A 24,568-nucleotide genomic window follows, 5' to 3' on the forward strand; every position below is an offset into this window, starting at 1 on the left:
TGGAAGCAGTTTTATGTCTTATATCTCCCATGTGCGCTTGATGGTCTGTGCAACAGATGAGTGACGTGCCTTTTACAGCTGTCACTTCTTAGACACGCTGACCTGCTATTAATAGTGATGTTAAATCTCAAAGTAAAGAGGATTTACTCTGCAAAAAAGAACAGAAATACATATTTTCACTGAACCCCGAAACTCTAAAAGTCATTATTAAAAGGAGATAACATTAAAGGATCTAACGTACATTTTTGTTTCAATTTCATTTCATGGTTTATTATGTCGATCTATATCTCCCTGCTAACATAAAATCATTTACAACTTCTGATAAACAGAAAGAAATGTCTCCTAAAGGAAACATATGCCAGAAATGCACATTTCGCAGCTCCTGCAGAAAAAGCAATCACCTGTGATTGTGAGAATTGACTAATTTCCTCGTACTGGTTCCTGTCATTGGCCAGGATGAGTCTTCCCAAACGAGGCGGGCGGAAAAGCGAGTAGCTTATCTCATTTCCATCCCCACTGGTTACAGCCCCCACATTGGCGCTTGTGATGGGCTGCCTTGTTCCTGTGAAAAGACAAACACACACACATAGACAAGCGGTCCTCTGATGAGTGCTGATGACTCTACTGAATGTGGCCTCTTTGCAGTCTAGTTCAGCTTGTAAAATTACAGCCCCAAACTTTAGAGGTTACTTTAACTCATGCACAGGGCAGATGAGCTTCCTGATGCGGAGAGCATGAAATGTATCAGATGGAGCCACGTTTTAAATACACTATTGTCTGATTGTTTCATCTGCTCAGAAGCACAAACAAAGGAGAAAGGTGCCATATTTCTGGATTTTAATGTTCACAAATCATCATGACTACTCCTGTAGCCTCTCTGCTCTGTGTATGTGTGCAGCTCAGTCTGCTGTTGGTTAAAACCAGACCTTATAGAAGGGGTGTCAAACATGAGGCCCGGGGGCCAGAATCGGTTCGACAAAGACTCCAATAAGGCCCACTGGACGAATGTGGAAAATGTGAAAGAGTATACATTTTGGACTCTTAACTGTATTGTCAGATGTTTTTAGAGCCAAGCGATTCATACTACACCAAAGTAATTAAGTAACAAAAAAACAATGCCATGACAGAAATGTTGCTGTTTTTTCAGTCTGCTATTGAACAATCGACAACTTTTTTTCTTACGATTCGAGCACAAATAACCTACTACAGCAGCATTTCTTTGTCATGTATAAAAAGTGTAAACTGTATTGTTGAAACTGCAATGTCTCATGGATTAAATGCACTGATGAACTTCTTTATACTGACAGAAAGGGGTGTTTCACTGGCTCGATCCACTTAAGATCAATCATATGTGGCCCATGATGTAAAATGAATTTAACACAGACAGGAAGGCAAAGGAAATGGAAATAGCATGGACCCAGCAAGCTGTTACTGGCTGAGGGATTCACACACACCCACACACTTCCTAAAGAGTGTAAGCCCAGAAGCATCCCAAACAGCAAAATATGAAAAAAGTAAGAAGATTACACCTCAGAAGTTCATAATTGAAAAATGTTGTTTTTTAGGAACATCCTGTGTATTACACGTTAAATAAGTTTTCCACACACTTTTATTCTGTGTGTTATAAGTCTGACTAACAACCAGTTCTTAAAATAAAGGTTGTCGACGTAACTATACTGTGTGCGTGACTGCGCATTCATCATCATGGTTATCTTTCTATCATTGTCATCTTCAGAAGGTTTTTTTTTTTTTTTTTTTTGGCATCTTACCTGGAAATACCATGAGGTTCGCCTGCGTTACCATGGTGATGGTGTGTGGCCTGGCTGTGACGACAAATTTGTAGAGAGGAGACGTGTGCTCGCCGTCTGTCACTGTGAAACTGAAGCTGCCAGAATCCTCACCTGGAGCAGAACAGATTGCACAGTTTTAACAGGTCACTTGTTAAGTTCGAGCTTTGAATCTGCTTTTGTTTGTTTCTGCCCCTTTTTTGTCTCTCTGAAACTTTATTGTCTTTACACTTGAAAAGGCAGAACATTGTTTAAAGCTTGCTACACCTTTATTGCCTTGTTAGAACGTAAAAAAACCCCACCACGTATTTGTCACAATAAGGTACAAATAAATATTACATGTACTACTTATTTAATTATTTTTTTTACAACCTAGCCACAGTATATCTCTGGGGTTTAATTGGCCTATTGATCAATACCAGTGACATTCTGATTACATTACAAGTTTATTGAGATTTCTGCTTGGAGAAACATAAAGACCTGTGTTTCAGCTCGTCGTGTTAGCAACACTCTGAGGTAGACGCAAATAAAGGTCACAGAGTAATCAGCGTGTCAGCGGAGATACAGCGTGATCGAGCACTTAACCTCTAATTCTAATGATCTCACCCTCGTGGACGAAGACGACCTCGCCTTTGTTTACGTGAGCCTGCGTAAAATTTAGGATCTCATCATCAGGCGCCTCTTTCAGTGCAACCCTCCCATTGATCGGCATTTCAACGTTGTAAACCAGTTCCTCTGCGGGAGTGTCAGCGTCCTCAGTGCTCAGCATGCTGGAGGTGATATCAGCTTCCTCACCAGCAAAAACCTGTGAAATACCAAAGACAACAGGAGAGAGAAACACAGTTAAAGACACTTTAGGGGTTGGGGAAAAACATCAATACAGTATCATGATATTTTGTGCAGTATTTTTATTTAATATATGAAAATACATACATAAATAACAAATAAAAATAAGAGATGGATAGATGGATAGATAGATAGATAGATAGATAGATAGATAGATAGATAGATAGATAGATAGATAGATAGATAGATAGATAGATAGATAGATAGATAGATAGATAGATAGATAGATAGATAGATAGATAGATAGATAGATAGATAGATAGACAGACAGACAGACAGACAGACAGACAGACAGACAGACAGACAGACAGATCGATTGATGGTAAGTACAAAAAGAAAACCCAGCCTATCCGTGAAACATAAAGCAGCCAGCTCCAAAGTAAGAATTTAAAAGGTTAATTATTTCTCCATGGCAGTCTGCACACGCCTGTTATCAGAAGATGGAACACAGCAGTGCAGACTGAATGACTCTCCCTAGGTGGAAGGCCCTTAATGGACTTCTAATGGTCGGATGGCTGAAAAGAGCATTAATTGAAAGAAATGGGCCAGATCTCTAGAAAGACATTCCTAAATAGCTGGAATCAGTTGGGAGAGTGTGCTTAGGGTGCCTTGCAGTGAGAAGTAAATATCGATCTAGAAAGCCACTCACCCTTCAATACCACACTCCCTCTTTTTACAGACCCGGGATAAAGACCAGAAAGCCTCTGGGCAGAGGAAAAGAGGACACTTCGGTGGTAGATGTTAATGTGGTAAGTGTCAGTCAGTGGGAGACAGAAAGCGACAGATCCTAACAAAGCACAGACTCAGTGACCAGAAACTGGTAATCGAACTGGGGAGGACACAATTATTGCCCTCTGAGGACAAAACAGAACATGTGATCACTGTTTAATACGTGAGGTCAAACCAGATATGCATTTCCTCCTAAAACGAAAATCATTCAGTAACGCAAGGATCACTTACTTTAACTGATTCAATGCTGTAATTGCAAATTTCAGTGCGCTAAACAGCGTCTCTTAATAAAAAAAATTATCCATAGTAGAAGGAGACTGGGCACATCTGACTGGACCTGGTTTTTCAAATCTGTCTGTCAGTGTCACATAAAGTCTCGGTATGAATTTCTGGGTGGAAGTGCAGATTAAGACACACTGACAAGAACACAGCCAAAGCCTGGAGAGCGTTTTGGTGAAAAAAAAAGAAAAAAAAAAGACAAACTATCTCGATGGGATTCTTTTCTAATGAGGATACTACCAAAGGAGAAAAAAAAGAAATAGTTGCTCAGCTTCTGTGACCGATTTCTCTGTACAGATTAATGGTGGCTGTTTATCAGAAACCCTGTTGCTAATGGACGATGTCTAAAGAGAAAACTGATGCTACTCTTTCTGCTATTATCACAGCCATGGTACTAAAATCTTTTAGTAAAGTGTCTACACTGCTTTCACATCTTCTGTCCTGAGTTTTCATTTATGTCTTTACTTCATCTACATGATTTTTGTAAACAGTTTCTGTTTTATGATGTTTTGGGTCATGATTTTATTGTTATTCTAACATGAAATAGATTTATTTGTACTGTTCAGGTTGGTGTCTCGGTTTCAAAGAGTTACTGATACAAGTTTACAATTTACTCTTGTGGTAAATTTTAGCATATAGGAAAGCTATATGCTAACAATGCCATACCGCTGTATTTAAAACTAGGTTCTTTACTGCTGTTGTTTGTATTGACAACATGTAAGCCTATGGGGAATAATATATAAGGATTCTTTTATTATGACTTTGTTACAGTAACAGGTCATAACCATTTAAATACAGAACAATTTCAGTAGCTGTACAATCTCCCAAAGTGTTTTTCTTTTCTTCTGGAAAACAAAATTAAATTAATATTCCCTTAATATTCGTTACAAAACATTCTAATGAATTCTGCTAAATAAAGAAATGAATTCCATATATGCACTACATAATTATGTCAAGTATATGGGTCTTGTCTCTTTGTCTAATATATGTATTTTGGCAACTTCCTGTTTTTATTTTGAAAGTTTTTTTTTTTTTTATCATGTTCTGGGTTAGTTTTGCTTCCTGTCCTCCCATTTGCTGGAATTTACATTAAAGGCTTCTGTTACTGATGTCAAGCTAGCTCATGTGTTCACTGGACAAATTAAAATAATATGACTGTCAATAGAATTTAAGCAGTCACAGGCAGAAAATCATCTTTAGTAAGATGTGTACAAAATAATTTGCCAATTGAATCTATTTTTCTCCATATTCTCCAGAAATGTGGCGCTGCTGCAAATATCAGGGAATAGATGTTGAGGGAAAACCTTAAGACTCATCAAGCAATCAACATCCCCAGGGCCGCATTGTCTTCCATTTCCCTATTATAGACGCTTTCAGAGAAAGTTTAATCTTCAGTTCTGAAGCTTTTGTCTTTTTAAGTGCTTTATGTCACTTCTGGTTTTTCACATACCTCCAGAGTTCTGCAATATAACAAATGTTTTATGAAGTCTATAATTTAGTTGCCTTTCAGTCCAGTGCTTATAACATCACACTCAATTTGACACTCCATCAAAGCCCTTTCAAAGCCCAGACTGCATCAAGAGTTCAAAGCTGTGATCCATCATTATACACTTACTGCTTTTTCTGTTGCTAGATTTTGTCTTTGTTGCTCTCAAACGATAACGCTTAAAAAATGGTGATGAGCGCAAAGATAAGTAGGCTTTGAGTCAAAGATAAATCAAGAGTCCCATTCATAACAAAAGCCCTATGTCTATATGTCTAATCTCAGTGTCGAGCGGCAGAAAAGACCAATATTTGTCGCTTGCATAATAAAAAACGCATTTAGAATATGCAGAAGTCTATTATTAACAAAGGAGACATAAGCAAGATATAAAAGAAGACTTATGTTTGCAACAGATAAAAAGGAAATAAGACGGGGGTCATTTCATGTGAAAGTTACCCATGTGTTGCGTATTTCTGCGCTGAAACATGTGCGTGTACAGTCAAACAGAATTAGCACCGACAAGTTCATGTGTAGTTCAACACCTCAGTTAAAGAGAACCCAAATTTATTTGAATGGTAATGTTTTTGAAAGTCTAAGTTACACATAGTTATTGCTTCAAAGGCATCTATATGAGTATATGTCTACTCCTTGGAGAGCATAGTTGGTTGTTTTGAAGCAAATATGTGGCAAAATTTGGAATAATGCCCAAACTGTCAGCTTGAATTTCATGAATTTTGAGCCCAAAAAAAATCTACTAAACATGTATCTCACACTGTGGCACCACTGGCACTGCTGGCTGAAGTCCCTGCAGAGACTAAGATTGTGACTGGACCTGGTGATTTTTTTTGGTCTTTTCACCATAGAGGCTGTGGACTAAGAAAAAGGAGGGACAATAAGCTTACATGTGTCAAGTTCCTTCATGAGCAAAAACATGTGTCGCTAGGTAGGTGCTAGGTAGAATCGACAGCTCTATCACATCAGCCTACAACAACAAACAGGAAAGCGTTTTATCCTCGCTGTTGCAGAAACCTGCAGAGATCTTGTGATATGGGGCTTTAGAGGAGCTCGTTCTCCTTGGGGCAGTTTTCTTCTCGCGGCCTGCAAAAAAGCACAGTCTGATAGTTTGTCCAGGGGCACACCGATGGTGGGGGAGTGCAGAGTAACCCAAACGTTCCCAGCCAAATCTGGACTCTATCAGAGAGGTTTGCAAGTGGATTGCCTTAAGGCAGAACACCCACTTTTCCTCTTTGCACCATGGATGAGACGGCTGCTCAGTGCATGCCCACCCCTCTATTTTAGCCCTATTCTCGCAGAAGCCTTCGGTGTACAGTATGCAGACATGACTCAGCTGAAAATAGCACCACCCACCCGGACAATTTCTCAGCTTTGAGCAGCACTGCAGACAAATTTGGTGTCCCATCGTTCAAGCTGAGGGGACAAGCTACTGGCAATTATCTGTGGGAATAATCATGTTAATGCTGAAAACTGTTTGCTCGACAGCAGCCTAACACATCCTCAAGAAAAGCTCTCAAGTCATCTAAAGTCCAGGATTTATTCACCTTTACAAAGAGATTGCTGTTAAATGCCAGCTCTTATAGGAACTAGGTTTAACTAAGGTTTTCCAGAGGCTGACATGAGAAGCTTTCCTGTTGGTCTCCAGCAGGATTTAGTACACAAACAGTTTTTTCCCTGTTTCCCATTCAAATGTTTTCTGGTGTTGTCCAAGAGCCATCAGATACTAATTAAATGCTGAAATGTGTACTGTACCTTTTTCACAAAAAGGCATATGTTTGCTAATGGCAAACAGAATTTACACTGTTAGAAGGCTGAGCGATGCTATTACAGAGCAATTCCCGGTCCTTTACACTAGATGGCCACATTAGCCCATTCTCAACCACAGCCAATCTAGGACAGGCAATCTGAAAATGGTCTCGCAAACTGATAGTTTATATAATAATCAATGCATTTAGCACCTAGGAGGACGGGCCGCAAATTCAATCTGATTGGAGATAATGGCTGGCATTTCATTTTGAGGGAGTAATGAAGTAGCTGCCATAGGCAAATGACTTTGTTTGCCAGTGACTCAACATCATCCTCTAAACGTCTGAGACTCTGAGGGGCGCCAGATGTTTGCAGCTGCATCCAAAACTGCCTAGGCATCATGTTTAAGTACAAATCCACCAGTGTGTTCGTAATTCTATACTCGGGAGCTAAAGTTGACAGCGGGAATAATGCTATTTAATTTCGATTTCTCCTCCCCTCGTCCAGCCCATTCCTCTCAGAGATACAGGTTAACTACATGCCCTCGCTCCTACTTTGTGTCGTAATGAGAGATTAAACAAAAGTACTTAGCGAGGGTAATGAGGCTATCACTCAAAGTCAAAGTAATCTTGTAAAATGTGAGAGATGCAAAAGCAAAATAGATTGGCAGGCTGTGTTTCTGCACAGAAACACAGCAAAGTCAGGCGGAAGCAGACAAAGACAGACAGGGTTTAAATTCTAATCAAGACCAGCTGTATCCTGCAACACCAGGCCAAATGTGATCAGACTGAGCAGAACCCGATCACGGTCGTGTTAGTCATCATGTCTACAGAGGTCACTACACACACACAGAACACACACACACTTCCTGCTCTAAATCAATCCAAGTGCCACTGGGCCAGCCCCTTGCTCTGTGTGGGTTAGACATCCACATATTATTATGTTACATTCTGCAGCCGCAGCAGAGGAGTCGCAGGGATTGGATGCTGGCCTCACTCTGCCAGAAAGCCGCGGTCTCATCGACCATCTTGGTTTTCCAAAAATACGGGTTGCCAGGGAGACGAGGAGCCACAGGCAGAGCGGGGAGGGCTGAATGACACAGTTGGTTTCCAGTTCTGTGAGCTGATTACTGTCAACTTTTTCCGACTGCGTGACTACTCCTGCTGTAGAATCTACGTTATTCATCCCCCTAAACGTTTCTTTCATGACTGACGTAAATCAGTTTAAAAGCTTGCCACAAACTCATTATAAGCCTTCAGCAGAGTCATTCAAATATACACCTTTCTTCTTACAACATAAAGTTCTAAGAATTCAGTGCGGAGGTGTTTCGTTCTTTGACAGTCTGCCACTACCAACTTATGAAACATTATCCAAATCGCCGGGGAGAAGCAAATATGCACATCCATCAAACTTCTGTGTTGTTATGCTGTAATTTCACTTGGAACCCAAGCACAACTTACCCCTCAGAAAAGTGACAGTACAGGATCAAAATGGAAAATCTAGACACATACTCAGAAATGTATACCTGAAATTCCGCCTGATGCTTTATAGTGGGCACAGTGGTGAATCACTGCCCTTCTATTGTAACGTGACTTTGCACAACTTACATTCTGAATTTTCACTTTATTAAAAAAGCAAATACTCTTAGGGAGACGGTGCATGTCTGAGATCTGTATAGTTCAGACTCGATGTACAAATTCCATGCATTCGTTTGCCTTACTGCGTGGAGAACATTTTATATGCAAGGTCATACAAGATTCATGATTTTGGACTGTTACTGCGGCTGAAACTATAGTGTATGGATGTGAGAACTGTCAGCAAAGCATACACATTTCATTCAGAGAAGATTAATCTATCAGCTTCTATAGACAGATTGATCTGTCTGTTATTTTGTTGGAAAATCAAACTAAATGAAGACTAAAGCACAAAGCACTATGGGGTAATTCTGCTAAATTGACCGCCTTTCAGCACGCCAGAATCTCATCAACCGTTATAAAGCCATTAATCTGTCATTCTTTCATATTTTGCGCGGCTTGAGCATCAGACCAGAGTTTGAAGCAGGTGGTAATGCCTGTAGCCTGTCAATCACGCATGCACGAGTCAAACTAGGTCTCTCTTCCTGCATACTGCAGCAGAGAGACCAAATACATACACTTTCATCTAATAACTTGCTCCAATAATGTTTGAAATACTGCAATAAACATGTGCTCTTTTCTCTTTCACAGGGAATGAAAGCTGGTGGTCAGCTTGAATTGATATCGGGTAAAATGTACAACACTTTATAAGCATAAGGGAGTTTCAATATGTTAACTTTTCTGGCTTGATGAGCATGTGGGAGAATTGGTCACCTATCACACGTTCATAAGAGCAAAGTATTACCTCTGTTCCGGTGTTGCGCGTCAGTTTCGGGGGCTCGTCGTTGACAGGTATGACAGTAACCGAGATGGTGAAAGGGAGGCTCCTGCGGTCAATGTCATAAGCAGAGAGCGAGAGTGTAAAATTGTCCTCGGTGCTCTCTGTGCTGTCGTGCATGTAGTAGACTTCTCCACGTCTCATCTGCAAGAGACCAAAAGGATGCCAGTTGTTATATAGATCTCATCATGATTCATGAGTGGCAGAACACATAATAAAAGGTTAGATGAACTTCAAAGGTGGGATTCAATTTTACAGTGTGATTGTGTCTCTTAGCATCTGTACACAGTGGAAACCAGGGAGCCGTAACTTCTCTATAAACCTGGTTAAATCTTTTAGGAGGAATTCAAGATCATGACCTGCACACAGCATTATTCAAAAGTCTTGAGCCATTCCTCAAAGTGATCTTGAACAATAGCTTTCTCAAGGTATTTCAAAGACCTTAGCTACTGGCTCCAAACTTTGAACCAAAAATGTATCACTCCATATAATCTATTGCCACTCATTGTCAGACCAGTACTTATAGCTGTGCATTGTCAGAGGAATGCTTTTTCTTCTTTTTTGTTTTTGTTTGTTAAGCCACTTAACACCTATCATTTAATTATAACAAAATGCAGCTAACTCAAGGTGACAGGTCAACATATGACAGACAACAAAGAACCATTCTTAAGGAAGAGACACAGAGAAAAGGACAAGGAATGCAAAATTAGACAAGTACTGGAGTAAAAATCAGTGGCAACAGATTTGATGGAGTGATGAATTCAAATTTTTGGTTCCAATTGCTGGTATTGCTTCAGCAATTATCTCAGTATTTTCCTGACTGAAGTTTGGTCCATTTACAGCATCCTGCCATGCGATTGCATTTGTCCCTAACCACCAGGAACCCTCATGTTAACTTTTATTGAATGGAAAAAAGTTAGCTTTCATCCTCCAGCTTCAATGTGTTTGCATTATGCTAACCATAGCTGCGTAGCTAGCCACCATGTGGCACATCATTATATCAGCTAGCCCAAATTCAGTAACCATACAAACGTCACTGCTGTTTTCTGTCTTCATTTATGTCAGAAGTGATAGCAGAGCTGTACGTTTAAATTTTTCAGAAATCCCTCAATAAGAACATGCTATATTATTTAATCTTAATTTTTGGGGGGAGACTTCCCGCAAACCACTAGAGGGAGCCCACGTACCACCAGTGGTGCGCATACCACAGTTTGAAAATGACTGCGATACAGAAAATGACAGAAAATGTCTGATTGGCAACAACTTCATTCTTCATCATGACAGTGATCCCAAACACACTGGCAATGCAACAAATGATACCTGGAGAGAAAAACAGCAGTGTGGGATCATCTTTTTCAGAGAACAAAATTCAGAAACATCCAAAGAAGAGGTTTGAATGTCCTTCAAGAAATCTGAAGAACTATTCCTGACTACTGGTTAAATAAATTATAAGAAAGCTTGCTTGAGGGAGTTCAGATTGTGAATAATGGTAGTCATATCAAATACTGGCTTTCAAGCTTACTGAAAACACTGTTTTTGCTTTGTATACTGCATTTCCATTTGTGTTTGCGCATTTCAACAAAATCGCTGCAGCTATTTCCCATTTTCGTAGAAAAATAAAACAAAATGAGGGTCGGCTCAAGAGTTTTGCGCAGGGCTGTAGTTTGAAACGTGGATGGATTCAACGTGTTCGTCACATATGAAGCACAATATGCTTATTCTTCACAGCAAGTGAGACAGTAAAACTACATCCACAATACTGTATTATTACAGTCAAGTGTAACGAAATCAAGGCACTGATAAGGGTAGTCCACCAAATTGAGCTTGGAACAATTTGCAACTGCACTTTGTTACAATGCTCTTTGTAACTTTTAAAAGCAGTCTACAAATAGGCTCTTTTGCTTTCTTGCCTGGAGTTACTGTAGATGAGAAGATAAATACTATTCTCTGGTCTGGGTCATAAATCAATTGGTTAAATATGCCAAATTTGCCAGGAGACAGTTTCCCCAGCTCAGCATAAAGATCGGTCTTTTGCATTGATTAAATAAACAACTTACCGTATGTAAGCGGGCAGTAGAGTTGCTGGTAAGTGGAGTTTTTGATAGACTTTTTTTAATGTGAAGCCAGACCCACCGTCTTCTAGATGTAACCTAATATTCATTGGACACACCTTTGCAAAGAAAGTGTTTCAAAGTATAGTTTCAAACATTTTCTTTAAAAGGATTATATTTTAAAAGGATGAGAAGAATATATTGTTTATAGCGCACCCTGTATTATTTTTGTTTTTCTCCAATCAGATAATATGATACCAGCTTTCAAAGTCGAGAAAAGGCTATAATCAGGATTTAAATGTCTGTCTGATAGCAGCTCAGGAGCAAGTGAGCTGACACCTTGAGAGAAACCAGATGTAGAAAAGAGTCAGTCATCCATTGTTAAGGGAACTACATAGAAAACAGCGGCTGTGGCTGGGCCGAACAAAGAGCTTTACCTTTCTGCATTCCTGTTTAAAATCTTTGCCGAATGGCTCGAATAATTTAACTTAAACATCCGTTTTCGCTGATACTTTTTGACACATTTACAGATTCAGAACACTTCTCTGCAAAGAGAACAATTAGATCTTTGTCTAGACAAAAGCCAGAAAGCCACAGAGATGAAGGGACCTGCTTCAGAGAGCAGCAATTGGCGAATGGATTCCATATGACGGGCATCCTTTTGGAATAACAACCTTCATCATCATTACTGATCAGGGAAAGTCGGAGAGAAAATCAGTCTGCTTGCTGGAACAATAAACAGTTGCTGGTAATTGGACACTTGGCCAACTCAGCAAGGCTGATGTGTATGGTTGTGTTTATTACTAGCTGCAGACTTTATGTTAGTCTAATTTTAGGCCGATGAAAAGTCTCTTGGTCTGGTTGGCTATTGAACTATGGAGTATAAATGGCAAAGGCATGCTTGCAGCGTTCAGAAAACATGCACTGTGTGAAAATATAAAGAAGACAATGCAGACTTTAATAGGTTACTGCAGACCTAATGGAGACCTGATGGAAAGCTGAAACTGATTAAAACAAAGACATATTGGAACAAAGTGTTTCATGTTACTGGATGTTCATATGACAGATTCTGTGCTTATGTCCCATCTGGACCACATGGCACATAAAGTAAATTGAAATTATTGTGGCAGGCGTTCCTGTGAATCTGTATGAGTCACAATTTTTTCTCAAAGTAGACTCTTCTGTGTAACCGTAGGCTTACATAACCTCAGTGCCCAAACTGATGTCTTCATTGCAGCACTACTACTAATAAGTCCAGTGTGCATTCCCAAGTGACATCTGGGGACTTTCCTACTTGAGCTTCAAATAATATTGAACTTAGCAGAAAAAAAACACAGCTTTCCCATGTGGCACCTTTGGGATGGGAAAAATTAAGCCAGTGTACAAAGTCCCCAAAAAAATGCAATTTGTCTAATGGCCACTTGAGGCTGGCTCCAAAAGCTAGTCAGTCCTTGTCGACTGTAAATTTCCTAATTTATGTAGGAATGTTTAAAGCGTAGTACAAAAGCAGATTTGGTCATTAGTGTGTAATAAAAGCACGCCTGCTTAGAGTGAAAGGTGACTGTCGCTGCGAGCTGTCTACTGATCATCACCTCGTCTAATTCAAGTCATTCAGCTGGACTTCTTGACTTTATGTTTTGGATTATTTTACAATTATCTAACGAATAACATGACCTGCTGTGTGGCTAATTGTGCTAACAGATGGCCGAAGAAAACGGCACTAGTTTTTTTCCCCTCTAAGCTGTTTTCATTTATTATTTTATTTATATATTATAATGTTTATATATATATTTAAAATATTTATTTTATATTTATTTTATATTTATTTTATAATAATTGCGGGTTGACTCAAAAAATATTCAAAATTAGGCTTGAACCTGAATTCCTATTTGGGATAACTAACTGGACTGGATTCTCTGAGTATAACATTTGAAGAAAAATTAAAGAAAAAGTACAAATATGTCAAAAAAAGTATCACGATTTTTTTTTCTCCCAGCGTTCATTGCAGCAGACTCATTGGAGCTGCACATTAGACTCTTAAAGACACAACATGAGTGAGTCTAGTAAAGTGTGGGAGAGCTTGTGTGCACTCACATATTATTATAGGAATTTAGCAAGCCAGTTTATTTTGGCTGCAGGCGCTCCAAAGGCATCGTCAGTTTTTCCACAATGCTTCAGCAAAGTAGAGCAGAGCAGTGGGTTAGATGTAGGAGCTATAAGATATATGTCTAACTAGCTCCACTCAACTATGCGGTCCATTCAGAATGCATGAGGTTTTTCCACCGGTAACTACTCATGCATTTTTCATATTTTCCTAAAGCTGGGGTGTCTGAACCACATGGAGTGAGACGAGCTAGCTGTGCTGCAGAAGCTCCCAGATTTTCTCTCCTCTCTCCATCTGGTGTAGCTACACAAATCCAAACAGCACCGAGTAGTAGCTGAGAAAAGTTCCAAAGTGACGCATTGTTGTGGTAATCCTCTTGAACAACTGCCCTTCCCTACTAGTGTGAGAAAGATGTTACACTGCCCATTGATGGCTTTTTTTTTCTTGTGAGAATATTTTTGGACCCAGTGTGACAAAAATATATGAATCTTTGTCCAAATGAAATTCAGGTTCCTTGTATGGACACAAGACACAAAGAAATCTGTTTAATCCTTACAATGTTATACCGAAAATCAAATGTTTTGGGCCACTTGGCACCACATGTGTTGCACATAAGCTAACCATTTGGTGCAAGCAGCCATTTGGTAAATAAAAAGTTTGCACTGCTTCTTCCTGCCAATTTGCAGGGCAACAACAAATGTCAGATTTTTAATAGAACTTCAAAACCCACTTTCCGAGTGGCTACAATAATGATTCTTCTTCCTACACGTGCTCGTTCCTCATGATGCTGGCAGGTTAGACATTTCTGGCAGGTAGTCACAGTTAATGGAAGTGTATCATTGGTGTACGCATGTACTGCAAATAATGAACGTCAAAAATGACATGCATAGAGCAGAAGAGCTCATTAACGATGTGCTTTGTCTGCTTACCTCTTCTAATGAAAAGTAAGAAAGCTCCTGTCCACTCAAGGAGCGGATATCCCCGTGTTTTGGTGGTTCATCCACAGAAATGTCAATGGTTGATGAGTTGTAGAAGGGGTCCAAGATGTTAATAATGTCTGCATTAATTATTCTGCTGAGGCCCTCCTTCACAGTAAAGTTGAGGGCTTGGACAGGGATTATCCGGGGCACGATGTTCACAAACATGCGCAGGTTCTCCACTGTGTTAAAACCATTACTGACATCCAGTGTGAAGACATCATGCCGCTGAAAGAGATAAATGTAGGAAATAATTTATTGATGTTCAGAGAAAAACCTTGTACCTTAAAACTGTCAGAAGCTGTGGTCGCCTTTCGTCTAGTTTTAGTTTCATTGTGAATATGAAAGGGAACGGGATTAAGAAGAAGTAATTGACTAGTTACAACTGAATATGTTTAGTGAAAGAAAAGAAAAAACAAAGCAAAACCTGGGTGGGTGCAGACACGTAGAGAATGTGTCCTTCATCAATATCTTCCTGAGTGAAAGAGTGGATGTAGTCGAGGACAGGTGAGGCCTCAGCGTCTGGACTGGTTGTCAGCTTGACCACATGACCGTGCTGAGGCGGTTCTTTGATTGTGAAGATCATTTCACTGGGCAAAATGTCAGCTTGCTCCACCTAACAAGTCAAAGGTATATCCTGTTAATTTAATATTCAAGATTTATATGTATCCTAAGTGTTTGGTAGCTTGACAATAATGCAGACTGTACATAGCGAGCGTTGGAAGAACCCTGTACATTTGTAGCATTGCATGTGTAAGAAAAAATGTTGAAATCTTTTGCTGTTTCTAACTCTTTTGAAGTATGGTTTAGATATACTTTGTTCTGGGCAAAATGTAAAAAATATTGCACAACCTCAAGAGTTAGCAAAACCAAGAAATTAGCTACTTGTCTAAAATTCTGGAAAATCTAGATTGGAAGTGGCAGCACTGAAAAACTGCAGCTATTTTGTTGTTCCCCTGTTTGAACATCCACAATTGCGTACACAAATATACAGTACAGTTGTTCTCTGTAGCATTAAAACAGTTTAGTTGTATTTTTAGTTCACAATATATAATTAATAGCCCTGCTATAGTGTCTAATATAGACTTAAGACACATTGTTAGACAGCATTGTGAACAGAAACTTCAATAGACATTTGTGGCATTTGACAACAGTTAGAGCCGTGCTGCAGATTTACGCGCAGGCAGATTTATGGTCATCTCGCTTTGAGAAGTTTTAATCTCGAGCCTGCGCGGAGCCTTGGAGTCTGTAGGAGCCATGCTCACTTACGGCAATATTTCAAAAGATCATACCGCTTTTCATTTCATTGTACAGACACACACATTGGAAAAACTCCCAGAAATAAAGTCAATATTTTACCTCTTGTAAAGGCCATTCTGTCAAGGCTTTGTTCCATACATATTTCAGTACTGTGTATACTGTGCAGTCAGCACTGTATATTTAATATGCATCTCATACTGTAAAACCAGTGTATGTTCAGATTTATTATTTAGACCTTAGTCAAGGTCTTACATATAGCTTGCAATGAATGGATCAGCATTTTAAACTGCATTAATTGCTTCCATGATGAACTGCATGCAGGCTCATCTTATAAATTACAGTGGGATTCAGGAAGCTCCTCGGGGGATACTTAGTGCTCTGTTTTCTGCACTTAATAGAGTGCAATTTAGTACATAAACCAAATTAAAAGCAGCGACTGTAAAGTCATATTTAGCCCTGCTTTCATGTGGTTATAATATAGATTAAAAGCAGGGTCTGCTTGGTGACTCATGGGAAAGATCGTTTTCACAAAGAGAAAATATGTTTCTAAAGACGATATTTCTGTCATATGAAGATCATATCTACTACATAGTCTTTCTTATTTAATAAAAGCAAATACGTGCTGCACAACTTGAATGTCAGCAAAGCAAACTGTTGACTGTAGCTCTCTTAATACAAAAAAGTATTGTAATTACAGAATCAGTAAACAGTACCTTGAGATGATCATTGCTGATTACGGTGTGCTCTCCTTCGTAAGAAATGATGACCGCATTGACGACCACCTCAGGCTCAGACAAGTAACCTTGCTTAAATATTTTAATCCTGAACGTGCCCTCTTCGGAAAGTCCATTTGCCTGCACAGTGAAGCTGAAGGAGTCCTTGGACCTCAGACTCTCATAATTGTGCTCATATGAGACTACACCCTTTTTCAGGTCTTCCTCTGTGAAAACTGATGCCTCAATCCCACTCACAATAATTCTGCCATCCTTGGGTGGGGATGTAATCTGAAACGTAATCTCACTGTCATGTCTGATGTCCATGTTGGATTCTGCACTCAGCAGGGCGGTAGTAAGGGTTTTGGTGCTTCCGTGATCGATGACGATGATTGTGTTGTTCACCACTCGCAGGTAGGGTTCACCTGCCTGGATCTCAAGCACCGCAGTGGTCTTGTGGAAGCCATCTGACACCTGGAGTGAAAAGCGCTCCCGATCTGCTCCGTGGTGAATGAATAAGACTTTCTTATCTTTCAGGTCGGCTTGTGTAAAGCGGAAAAGGGGTTGTGATGGCTGTGATGTTGAGACAATATTGCCCGAAAGGATTCCCTCACGAGCGTAGACGATTTGACTGTCATTGAAACCCGAGTCATTGTCCTTGAACTGAATGACATCTGTTGTTAGCAGGCGCTGACTGTTACGGACCACATTGAAGACTTTATCCACTGTCCTCACAGGAGTATGCTCATTTTTGGGATGGATTGATATTCTGAAAACATCGCTCACAGTTCTCTCTGCATTTTCTTCATTTGCCAAAAAATGGAACTCATCACTGCTTGTCTTGGAGCCATCGTGCTTGTAAACGAGCCTTCCAAACTCAATATCTTCATTACTAAAAACTCTTATCGCCCCCTCAAATCTAGCAACTCCAGGTGGGGAATCCCTTATTAGCCGCCCATGCTTTGGCTCTTGAGTCACCCGATACAGGAAATTAACAGAACTTGAAGACTCCAGCCAAAGGTAGTTTTTGTTAAGACCATGCTCACTGCCCTCCAACACAACCAACTTCTTATTAGTCAAAACAGGGGCATCAGCGCTGGCAATGATATTGATCGGAAAGGTGTACAGAGGAGAGTGCTGATCCTCAGCAAAGACTTTGAACTGGAACTGATCTGTAGTATCCACAGCTCTTCGCACTCGGGCCCTGTAGCTAACGGCATTGTCTAAAATGTCTTTTTGGGTGAACATGTCACCCTCACCCAGCTCTCTGTCTGACAACAGGAGGCTTCCCAGTGTTGGGGGTGTAATGAGGATGTATTTAATTGTCCTGGGGTCTGGGGTTTTGTCAATGAATTCAGCTTGAAGGTCTGTGATTGTTTGCTCTTCACCAGCCTCCATTTCCAGTGGTACCAGCTGAGAAACCTTCACTTGAGCAGGGGCAATCATGACTGCAAAAGTATTGTTCCAGAGGGAGAACCGCCCCAGATGAGCGCTGAATTGGATCTGCTCCAACACAGTATTTTCCTGGTCACTTGAGTCTGTGCTGACATACCTAAGGCGCTTCTGATCTAAATCAGACTGATGAAAAGTTGTGACTTGTTTGTACACTCCGTCATTTGTCAGAATCTGCAGTTCTCCAAACACTAGAGGTTGTGTGATGTTATACACAATATCGCCAATACGAGGATGAGCGAGAGCAGCCAACTTGTGATTGTCTATGGATGCATTGCTTCCTTGTGACAAAAGAAGGCCAGAGTTAGTGACCATAGTTAAATCCGGTTGTATCACGGACAACTTAAAAGTAGTGAAAAGGCTTGATCCTTCAAAAGGCACGTCTAGGGTCATCATACCAGTACTACCACCTCTGTGTACAAAATAAATATTTCCATCTTCCAGGTCCTTACAAGCGAACTCTGAGATGCTTACTCCTGGTTTCTCTCTGTCTTCTAAGTAACCAAAATCCTTGGGAGGCTCTGAAGTAACAGTTATAATTAAGTCATCACAATTCAAGTCGAAATCCAACAACCTCATGATGCTGGTATTCAAATGAGTGCGGCCATTTTCAGCGATGGAGATTTCATTTATATCAAGTTGTGGTGTATCCTTAACTGGAAGAATTTCAATTGGGAGGACATAATTGTGAGGAGTTTTTAAACATTCTGGAAGGTAGAAATCACTTTGAGCAACCACCTGTAAATAGATTTGATCTGCAAGCCTTTCATTTCCATCATGCATATACTTGATTCTCTTATTGACAATATCAAGAAGAGTAAACTTTTGAATGTGTTGTCTGTTAATGTTTATATCGACTAAGCCATATGAGGGAAGACTCTCGAGAGTAAAGGTAATCTGCGACTGTTGCATGTTTGCAGCACTGAGGTCAAATGTAGGGTTTAAGTTGTTGATATCAAGAAAAACCTCTCCACCTTCTGGCACTTGTAATGGGGTGACATCTAGAAGCTTGGTCACATTTCTAAATAACTCTGTCGTGTTTTCTGTTGGGTAGCAGTGCTGTTGTTGATTAAAGTCAATGTAAACATGTGGGGTACTGATTGTAGGGGAAGTTGAGGTTAATTCCCCGTCATAATTTGAGTAGTCATAGTCCTCTCCTTCACATTTAACATGAATATCTTTGGTCACCAGAGCATCCTGCAGGTTTCTGTCTTTCTGATTCACTTTAATTTCTCCCAAGCATCCAATGAAGGATTCGTCTGTCAAATCTTCCTGATAGATGCGACCTAATGAACCATTGCCATGGAAGAATTCCTTCCTTTTTGCCTGGATGCCCCCTAAATACAGGCTTCCGACCAAATCCAGTTTTTGTGATGGGTCAAGGGAAAGGGAGGAAGACTGGCTGTCTACATTAAGAACAAAAGAATCCTGACTGATCTCGATCTTAACTCTGTGCCACTGATCGTCATCCAGCCGCACTTGCATATTCTTCAGGGCCTCCATACCACTACCGAGGTCCAGTAAACCTTTGAGATAGCCTTTCACAACACCAACAGCAATGAAGTCCGAATCTTGGCCAGGATGGAAAACAAGTAAGGCATCTTCAATGGTGGTTTTCATTAGAAATTCCAAGGCCCTTCGAGAACCACTACCTCCACTCCAGGTGGAGAAGGATATAAAAGAATCAGGGGTGCTGAAACTGGTGGTCTCGCCATCTCCAGCCTCAAACTCATTGCTGCAGGCTTCCTTTGTGTCTTGGCATCGTTTAAATGTTGAAGTGAGAATATCAAATTGATGGGATTGAAATTTGACTTCAGTCATACAGCCACGAAAAGGAGTAATGGCATTGCTAAGGTACGAAGTATGCAGGTCTTCAGTTCCTCCAAGCCAAATGCCCTGGTCAATATTGAGCTGCCCCCCGTCATTGCTCACAGGAACATATGTTGAAAAGACATCATTAATTGTCATGGTAAGCCTGCCTTCTTTCAGTGTCAGTGAGACTTTGTGGTCCAGAAGATTGTTCAGGTATGCTCCTTCAGATGAGGACAGCGTGACCTCACCAGCCCCCATGTTCATCCGAGCCTACGTGGAAACAAACATCATTTATTTCATTTGAAAAATTACATTGCATTGCATCTTTTGTATATTGTGGAACACTGGGTATTTCTTTGTGTTCATTTAATTGGAGCTGCTATTATATGAATTTATCTCTGCACTCTTATCTGGACATGATACTTAACATTAATGACTTACTTCACTATGGTTTAACTAAAAAAGGTTATAAAAAACAACCCTATATACTGTGCAAAGGTTTTCAGTCACCCCTCGTTTTTGGTCTTGAGCAATCATTTTGTAGACTTTCTTTTTTGGCTGCTTTTTTTGGGTCATTTTCAGTCTAGTCCTTGTACCTGACCACTTTCAAAATAATGCTTTTTTATTATTTGTTTCTTGAGCTACTTAACACTAACCTATAACTCATTAAAGCATTAAAAAAAGCATCTAACTTAAGGAATGAGCCAGTACTGTGGCTACACAAAATACAAAAAATCCAGCAATGATCCTACACAGGACTTCAGAAATGCATCTAGTCCATCTACTGTTTGCTGAGGCATCATCAGAAATGGTCTTACTGGAATGTTGGGTGTCCTTAAGGAAAGGAAATGAGGAGAAAAGGTTGAGCTATGCCAAATCACACAAGAAATGGTTTGAAAATCAGTGGGAACAGTTCTTATGGAGGGATGAATCCAAATTTGTACATTTTGGTTTAAATCATCAGCATGGAGAGAGTCATGGCTTGGGGGCTGCATTTCAGTCAGCGGTGTTCGGGATCTTGTCAAAATTGATGAAATTAAGGAAGAAGAAAAGTACAGTCAGATTTGGCAGTTTACACCATGCAGTGACATCTTAAAGCTGTCTGTTTGGCAATGGCTTCGTTTTTCACCATGACTATGATACTGCCAGTTCACTAAAAGAATACCAGAACGGAAAAACACACAATGTGACACCGTCAGTCATGTATTGGCCTCCCCAAAGCCCAGACCTCAACGTTCTTTAAGCAGTGTGGGATCATCTTGTCAGAGTGAAAAGCAGTTTTTTTCCTTATATATTGTATTTTCATGTACGTTTGTATTTTCTGGGTTCAATAAGACACTCCACCAATTTCCCATTTTCCAAGAAATATAAAGAAATCAGTGGTTGCCTCAAACGTTTTGTCATAAATGAACTGTGGTCATTATCATTGCCAGATCCTGTCAGTTACAATTGATTGCAGGTTAATTATTTGGCTAATGAAAGACAAATTAAATTTTTTTTACAATATAGAACATTCAAGCAGTGTATGACAAAACCAAAGCAAATGACAAAGAAGTCATAATTAATAAGTAATTAACTCATTTAGAAAATGAATTAATTCCCAGAAGTTTCACTAATAAAATCAGAGATCTGAATGTTCTTTAAAAAAAATGTTGAACTACATGATTCTTTAACATCCCTCACAGAAAAGGCAATTTCATTTTTGTGGCGCCTCGACTCTATTTGTTCAATGTATCTGATATCCCTGAAAAACGTCGACTAGTAATATTTCCTTTTATTACAAATAACCTTTGATTTCTCCTCACTGAAAATGAAGCAATATTGTCCCTTCTGGGAAAAGTCTGTATGTCTCGGTCGCACCGTAACTGATGAGAGTTTTACTGCTTTAATTTATTATTTATTTATTATAGACATAAACAGTTTTCATTTAAGTGGGAGAACTAGAGAAGACAAAACCCCCCAAAAGAATATAATCAATCCACCTGTTTTAGAGGGACTCACGATGAAGTAATCGTAGCTTATTGAATTGAAACAGAGTTCACGACTACTTTAAAGGTCACGTAGTTCATAACCCATTCATAACACATTCTGTTTCTTCTAGTAATTTCACTCGTGATCTCTTTGGGATTTTAATGTGTGACAAATTAAGCAAATTACCCTGATTAAATGACTATTTTGAGGTCATTTCTCCATGTAAATCACTTTAGCTGTTTATTATTTCACTATAACAAAACACTCTGAAACAGGACTCTCTGTACTATGCATAGGTGACTTTGACAATAACATATTTCGCACTGTAGCTGAAGTTGAAGTGTGGAACTACACTTCTCTACAAATACAATAAGTTATGCTGATTTCAAGGTGTTTTTGTTCTTTCTGAGTCCTTAGACTTGATTTTCCCGTAGAGCTGCAAATAGAAATGCAGTTGTCTGTTTTAGCCTCTTCTTTTGAACAACTGCTCTGTTTTTGAATTGGTTATCCAATGGGTGCCAACACTGCTTTGTTTAAAAAGAGTTTTAAGGGCTCAGATTATTGCCATTTCTAAATCCGCACCTGTATTTTCCCATTTTGGAGCTCAAGGAACAGGTAGTCCTCGTTCCCAGCAGCCAGGAGTAGCAGCCCACTTCGTCGACTTGTCTTGAACTTTAGTGACAACTGGAAGGTGGAGACATCTTGGAAGGCGTTTAAATGACAGAAGCTGTCCCCAAAGTAGGATTCTGTGAAGAGTGAATGTAGGTTATCTGAAAGTATAATATATGGATCATGTTATCCTATACATCAAAGACATTTCTGTTTTTATACCCCGGATACATACACGGACACTTATTTTCTTTCACTTTGCACCATATGTCTTGTTTGTCATTTCTCTAGGAAAAGGCACCAAAACTTTTGTAGCTAAACATAAAATAGCCTCATTTGCATGATCATTTGCATTGTCTGCACTGTGGAAGCATAACATGGCCTACTACAGTGGCCCACACAAAAAGACACCTGCACAGGATGACACATTATCAACTCATCCTACAGCTGTTGACTGGCAACTCCCTGAATTCTGATGTGGAAGTTTGGCGAAACCAATTAGAGGAGCATTTTTTAATACAGTCTCATTTGACAGTGCAACGTTCTCAGGCACTGATTTCTATATTATCAGGTGTCCTCCAGCTGCTCCTGGCTGAAGAGGAGCTCCTGTGGCCTCAAAGGGATTCTCTCACTGAGACATCAGTCATTACCCCTGCGGAGATTTTTCCGGGCACATAGAGTCATGGGGAGCAGGATTTCCCAGGCTTGAGCTGTCTCATTTTCAATGATATGCTAATTCAGCCACCTGCCCCGGACTGTGCTCTCTCGAGCCCTTGACAAAATGTAAACCGGGGAGGAAGTCAATTATTTTCCAGTGCACATGCTCTGAAATTAAACTGGACCACCTCCAACAACCCGTTTCCTCAGCCATGGGTTTTCCATGGCTTTAGCCAAGAGATATAGAATTAGTCGCCCACTTGCCATCACGAGGGTGATAGTCCAAGACACAGAAGCTCACAGTGAAGAAAGCAATGTTCTGATCGGCCAGTGCTAATGCTTTGGAATATTTGGAATAGTCCAGCAGCGAGATAGAGACAGTGTTGTGTCAAAGTTCATAAATTCCTGGGAGATCATGAGGGACAAAATGTTCCCTCAAAATCAGCAGCAGCATCAACTAACCTAGCAGGCTTCATGCGATAGGGCATTAAGGAGAGGAGAAGAAAATATGACAGGCTCGAGAATTCACATTCATAACTATAAATGGAAAAAAGTACTTTCTCAGGGCTGAAACAAATGAGTGTGTGTGTGTCTGTAAAGGACAGCCTATGTCTGGGTTGCGTCTACATTAATGTCATGCTGCCAACTTCAAAACACTGAAGGCTAACTTTGTCCTTTTGTCTCTCATCCTGTAAGTGAGCCTTTCCATTGCGGATCTGCAACAAACATTGAAAATGTAAACAAAGACAATCATTTTGATGTCAGCAAGAACGAAAGCAAAGCTTTTATCGTCACGCCCACGGTTCTGCGTTTTAACTAAGAGGCATTTAGTTTTGGGTCCAGGGCTGCTCTGTCATGAACAAAGTCAGTGATGAATGGTCTAAGCACAAGGCCAAGCACACAGAGAGACTTTTTGCAGTCACAGAAACGCCACGGATATCACACGTGGATTTGACATTATCACATGTTAAACTTTGTAATACATACTGTGTGAATAACAACAAAGAAAAGTGAAAGAAATCACAATGACAATGAAACCAGCCCTGACAACTCAACAAGGAAATGTTACAGAACATGGAAATGTCATTTGTACAAGAGAGTTGGACGAAATTGTTGTAGTTACACATCATTCATTTGCAAAATGTCACTTTTTGGAGTCTATTGTCGTTAGCTGTTACTGACTGCGCCAGAGGCTATTATAGTACAGTTCAGAGAGTTTTTGGTAAAGCTAAGGTATTCTAAATGAAATACTAGTGCTAATTGCATAGGACCCTCTAGGCTGAAACTGAAAAATGGGGGAACAGAATCTTTTCTTACAGGCAATTGCATTAACAAAGAAAATTGCAATGAGCTCCATGGTTCTTAAACCCGAGCTTTTGTTGGATTGTTCACTGAGCATGGGGATAAAAAGCTGAAGGAGAGAGCGATGCCAAGACAATTCTGCCTGGGGATTTTCTGGTTCAAATTCAGCTTGCTGCTGTTGCCTTCAGGAAAAAGGAGCACATTTTCTAATGATACACACAAAAGCTTTACTCTCTGCAGTGTACCTGGACTTCATTAGTTCTCCATCTAAGCTGTGTAAAGGTCTGTGTAGAATAGGCTTCACGTAGGAAAAGCACATTTTCAACATGCTATCTGTATAAATGTCTCGCTCTGTGGCACTTC

The 24,568-nt window shown here is 40.0% G+C and overlaps 1 protein-coding gene across 1 annotated transcript in view; it reads right to left on the bottom strand.

Annotated features, from left to right (window-relative positions):
- The window catches only part of cspg4 (chondroitin sulfate proteoglycan 4), a 72,885-nt gene that overhangs the window by 7,133 nt on the left and 41,184 nt on the right, over positions 1-24,568 (bottom strand). The window contains exons 2-9 of the mRNA XM_080876383.1: positions 22,220-22,383; positions 16,403-19,936; positions 14,857-15,045; positions 14,382-14,657; positions 9,265-9,441; positions 2,394-2,592; positions 1,770-1,901; positions 402-562 (exon numbers count right to left, since the gene is read on the bottom strand). Coding sequence (XP_080732509.1) covers positions 402-562; positions 1,770-1,901; positions 2,394-2,592; positions 9,265-9,441; positions 14,382-14,657; positions 14,857-15,045; positions 16,403-19,936; positions 22,220-22,383 — 4,832 coding nt within the window. The remainder of the gene's footprint in view (positions 1-401; positions 563-1,769; positions 1,902-2,393; positions 2,593-9,264; positions 9,442-14,381; positions 14,658-14,856; positions 15,046-16,402; positions 19,937-22,219; positions 22,384-24,568) is intronic.

The sequence above is a fragment of the Rhamphochromis sp. 'chilingali' genome, assembly GCF_963969265.1.
Source record: "Rhamphochromis sp. 'chilingali' genome assembly, chromosome: 2".
NCBI classification, from domain to species: domain Eukaryota; kingdom Metazoa; phylum Chordata; class Actinopteri; order Cichliformes; family Cichlidae; genus Rhamphochromis; species Rhamphochromis sp. 'chilingali'.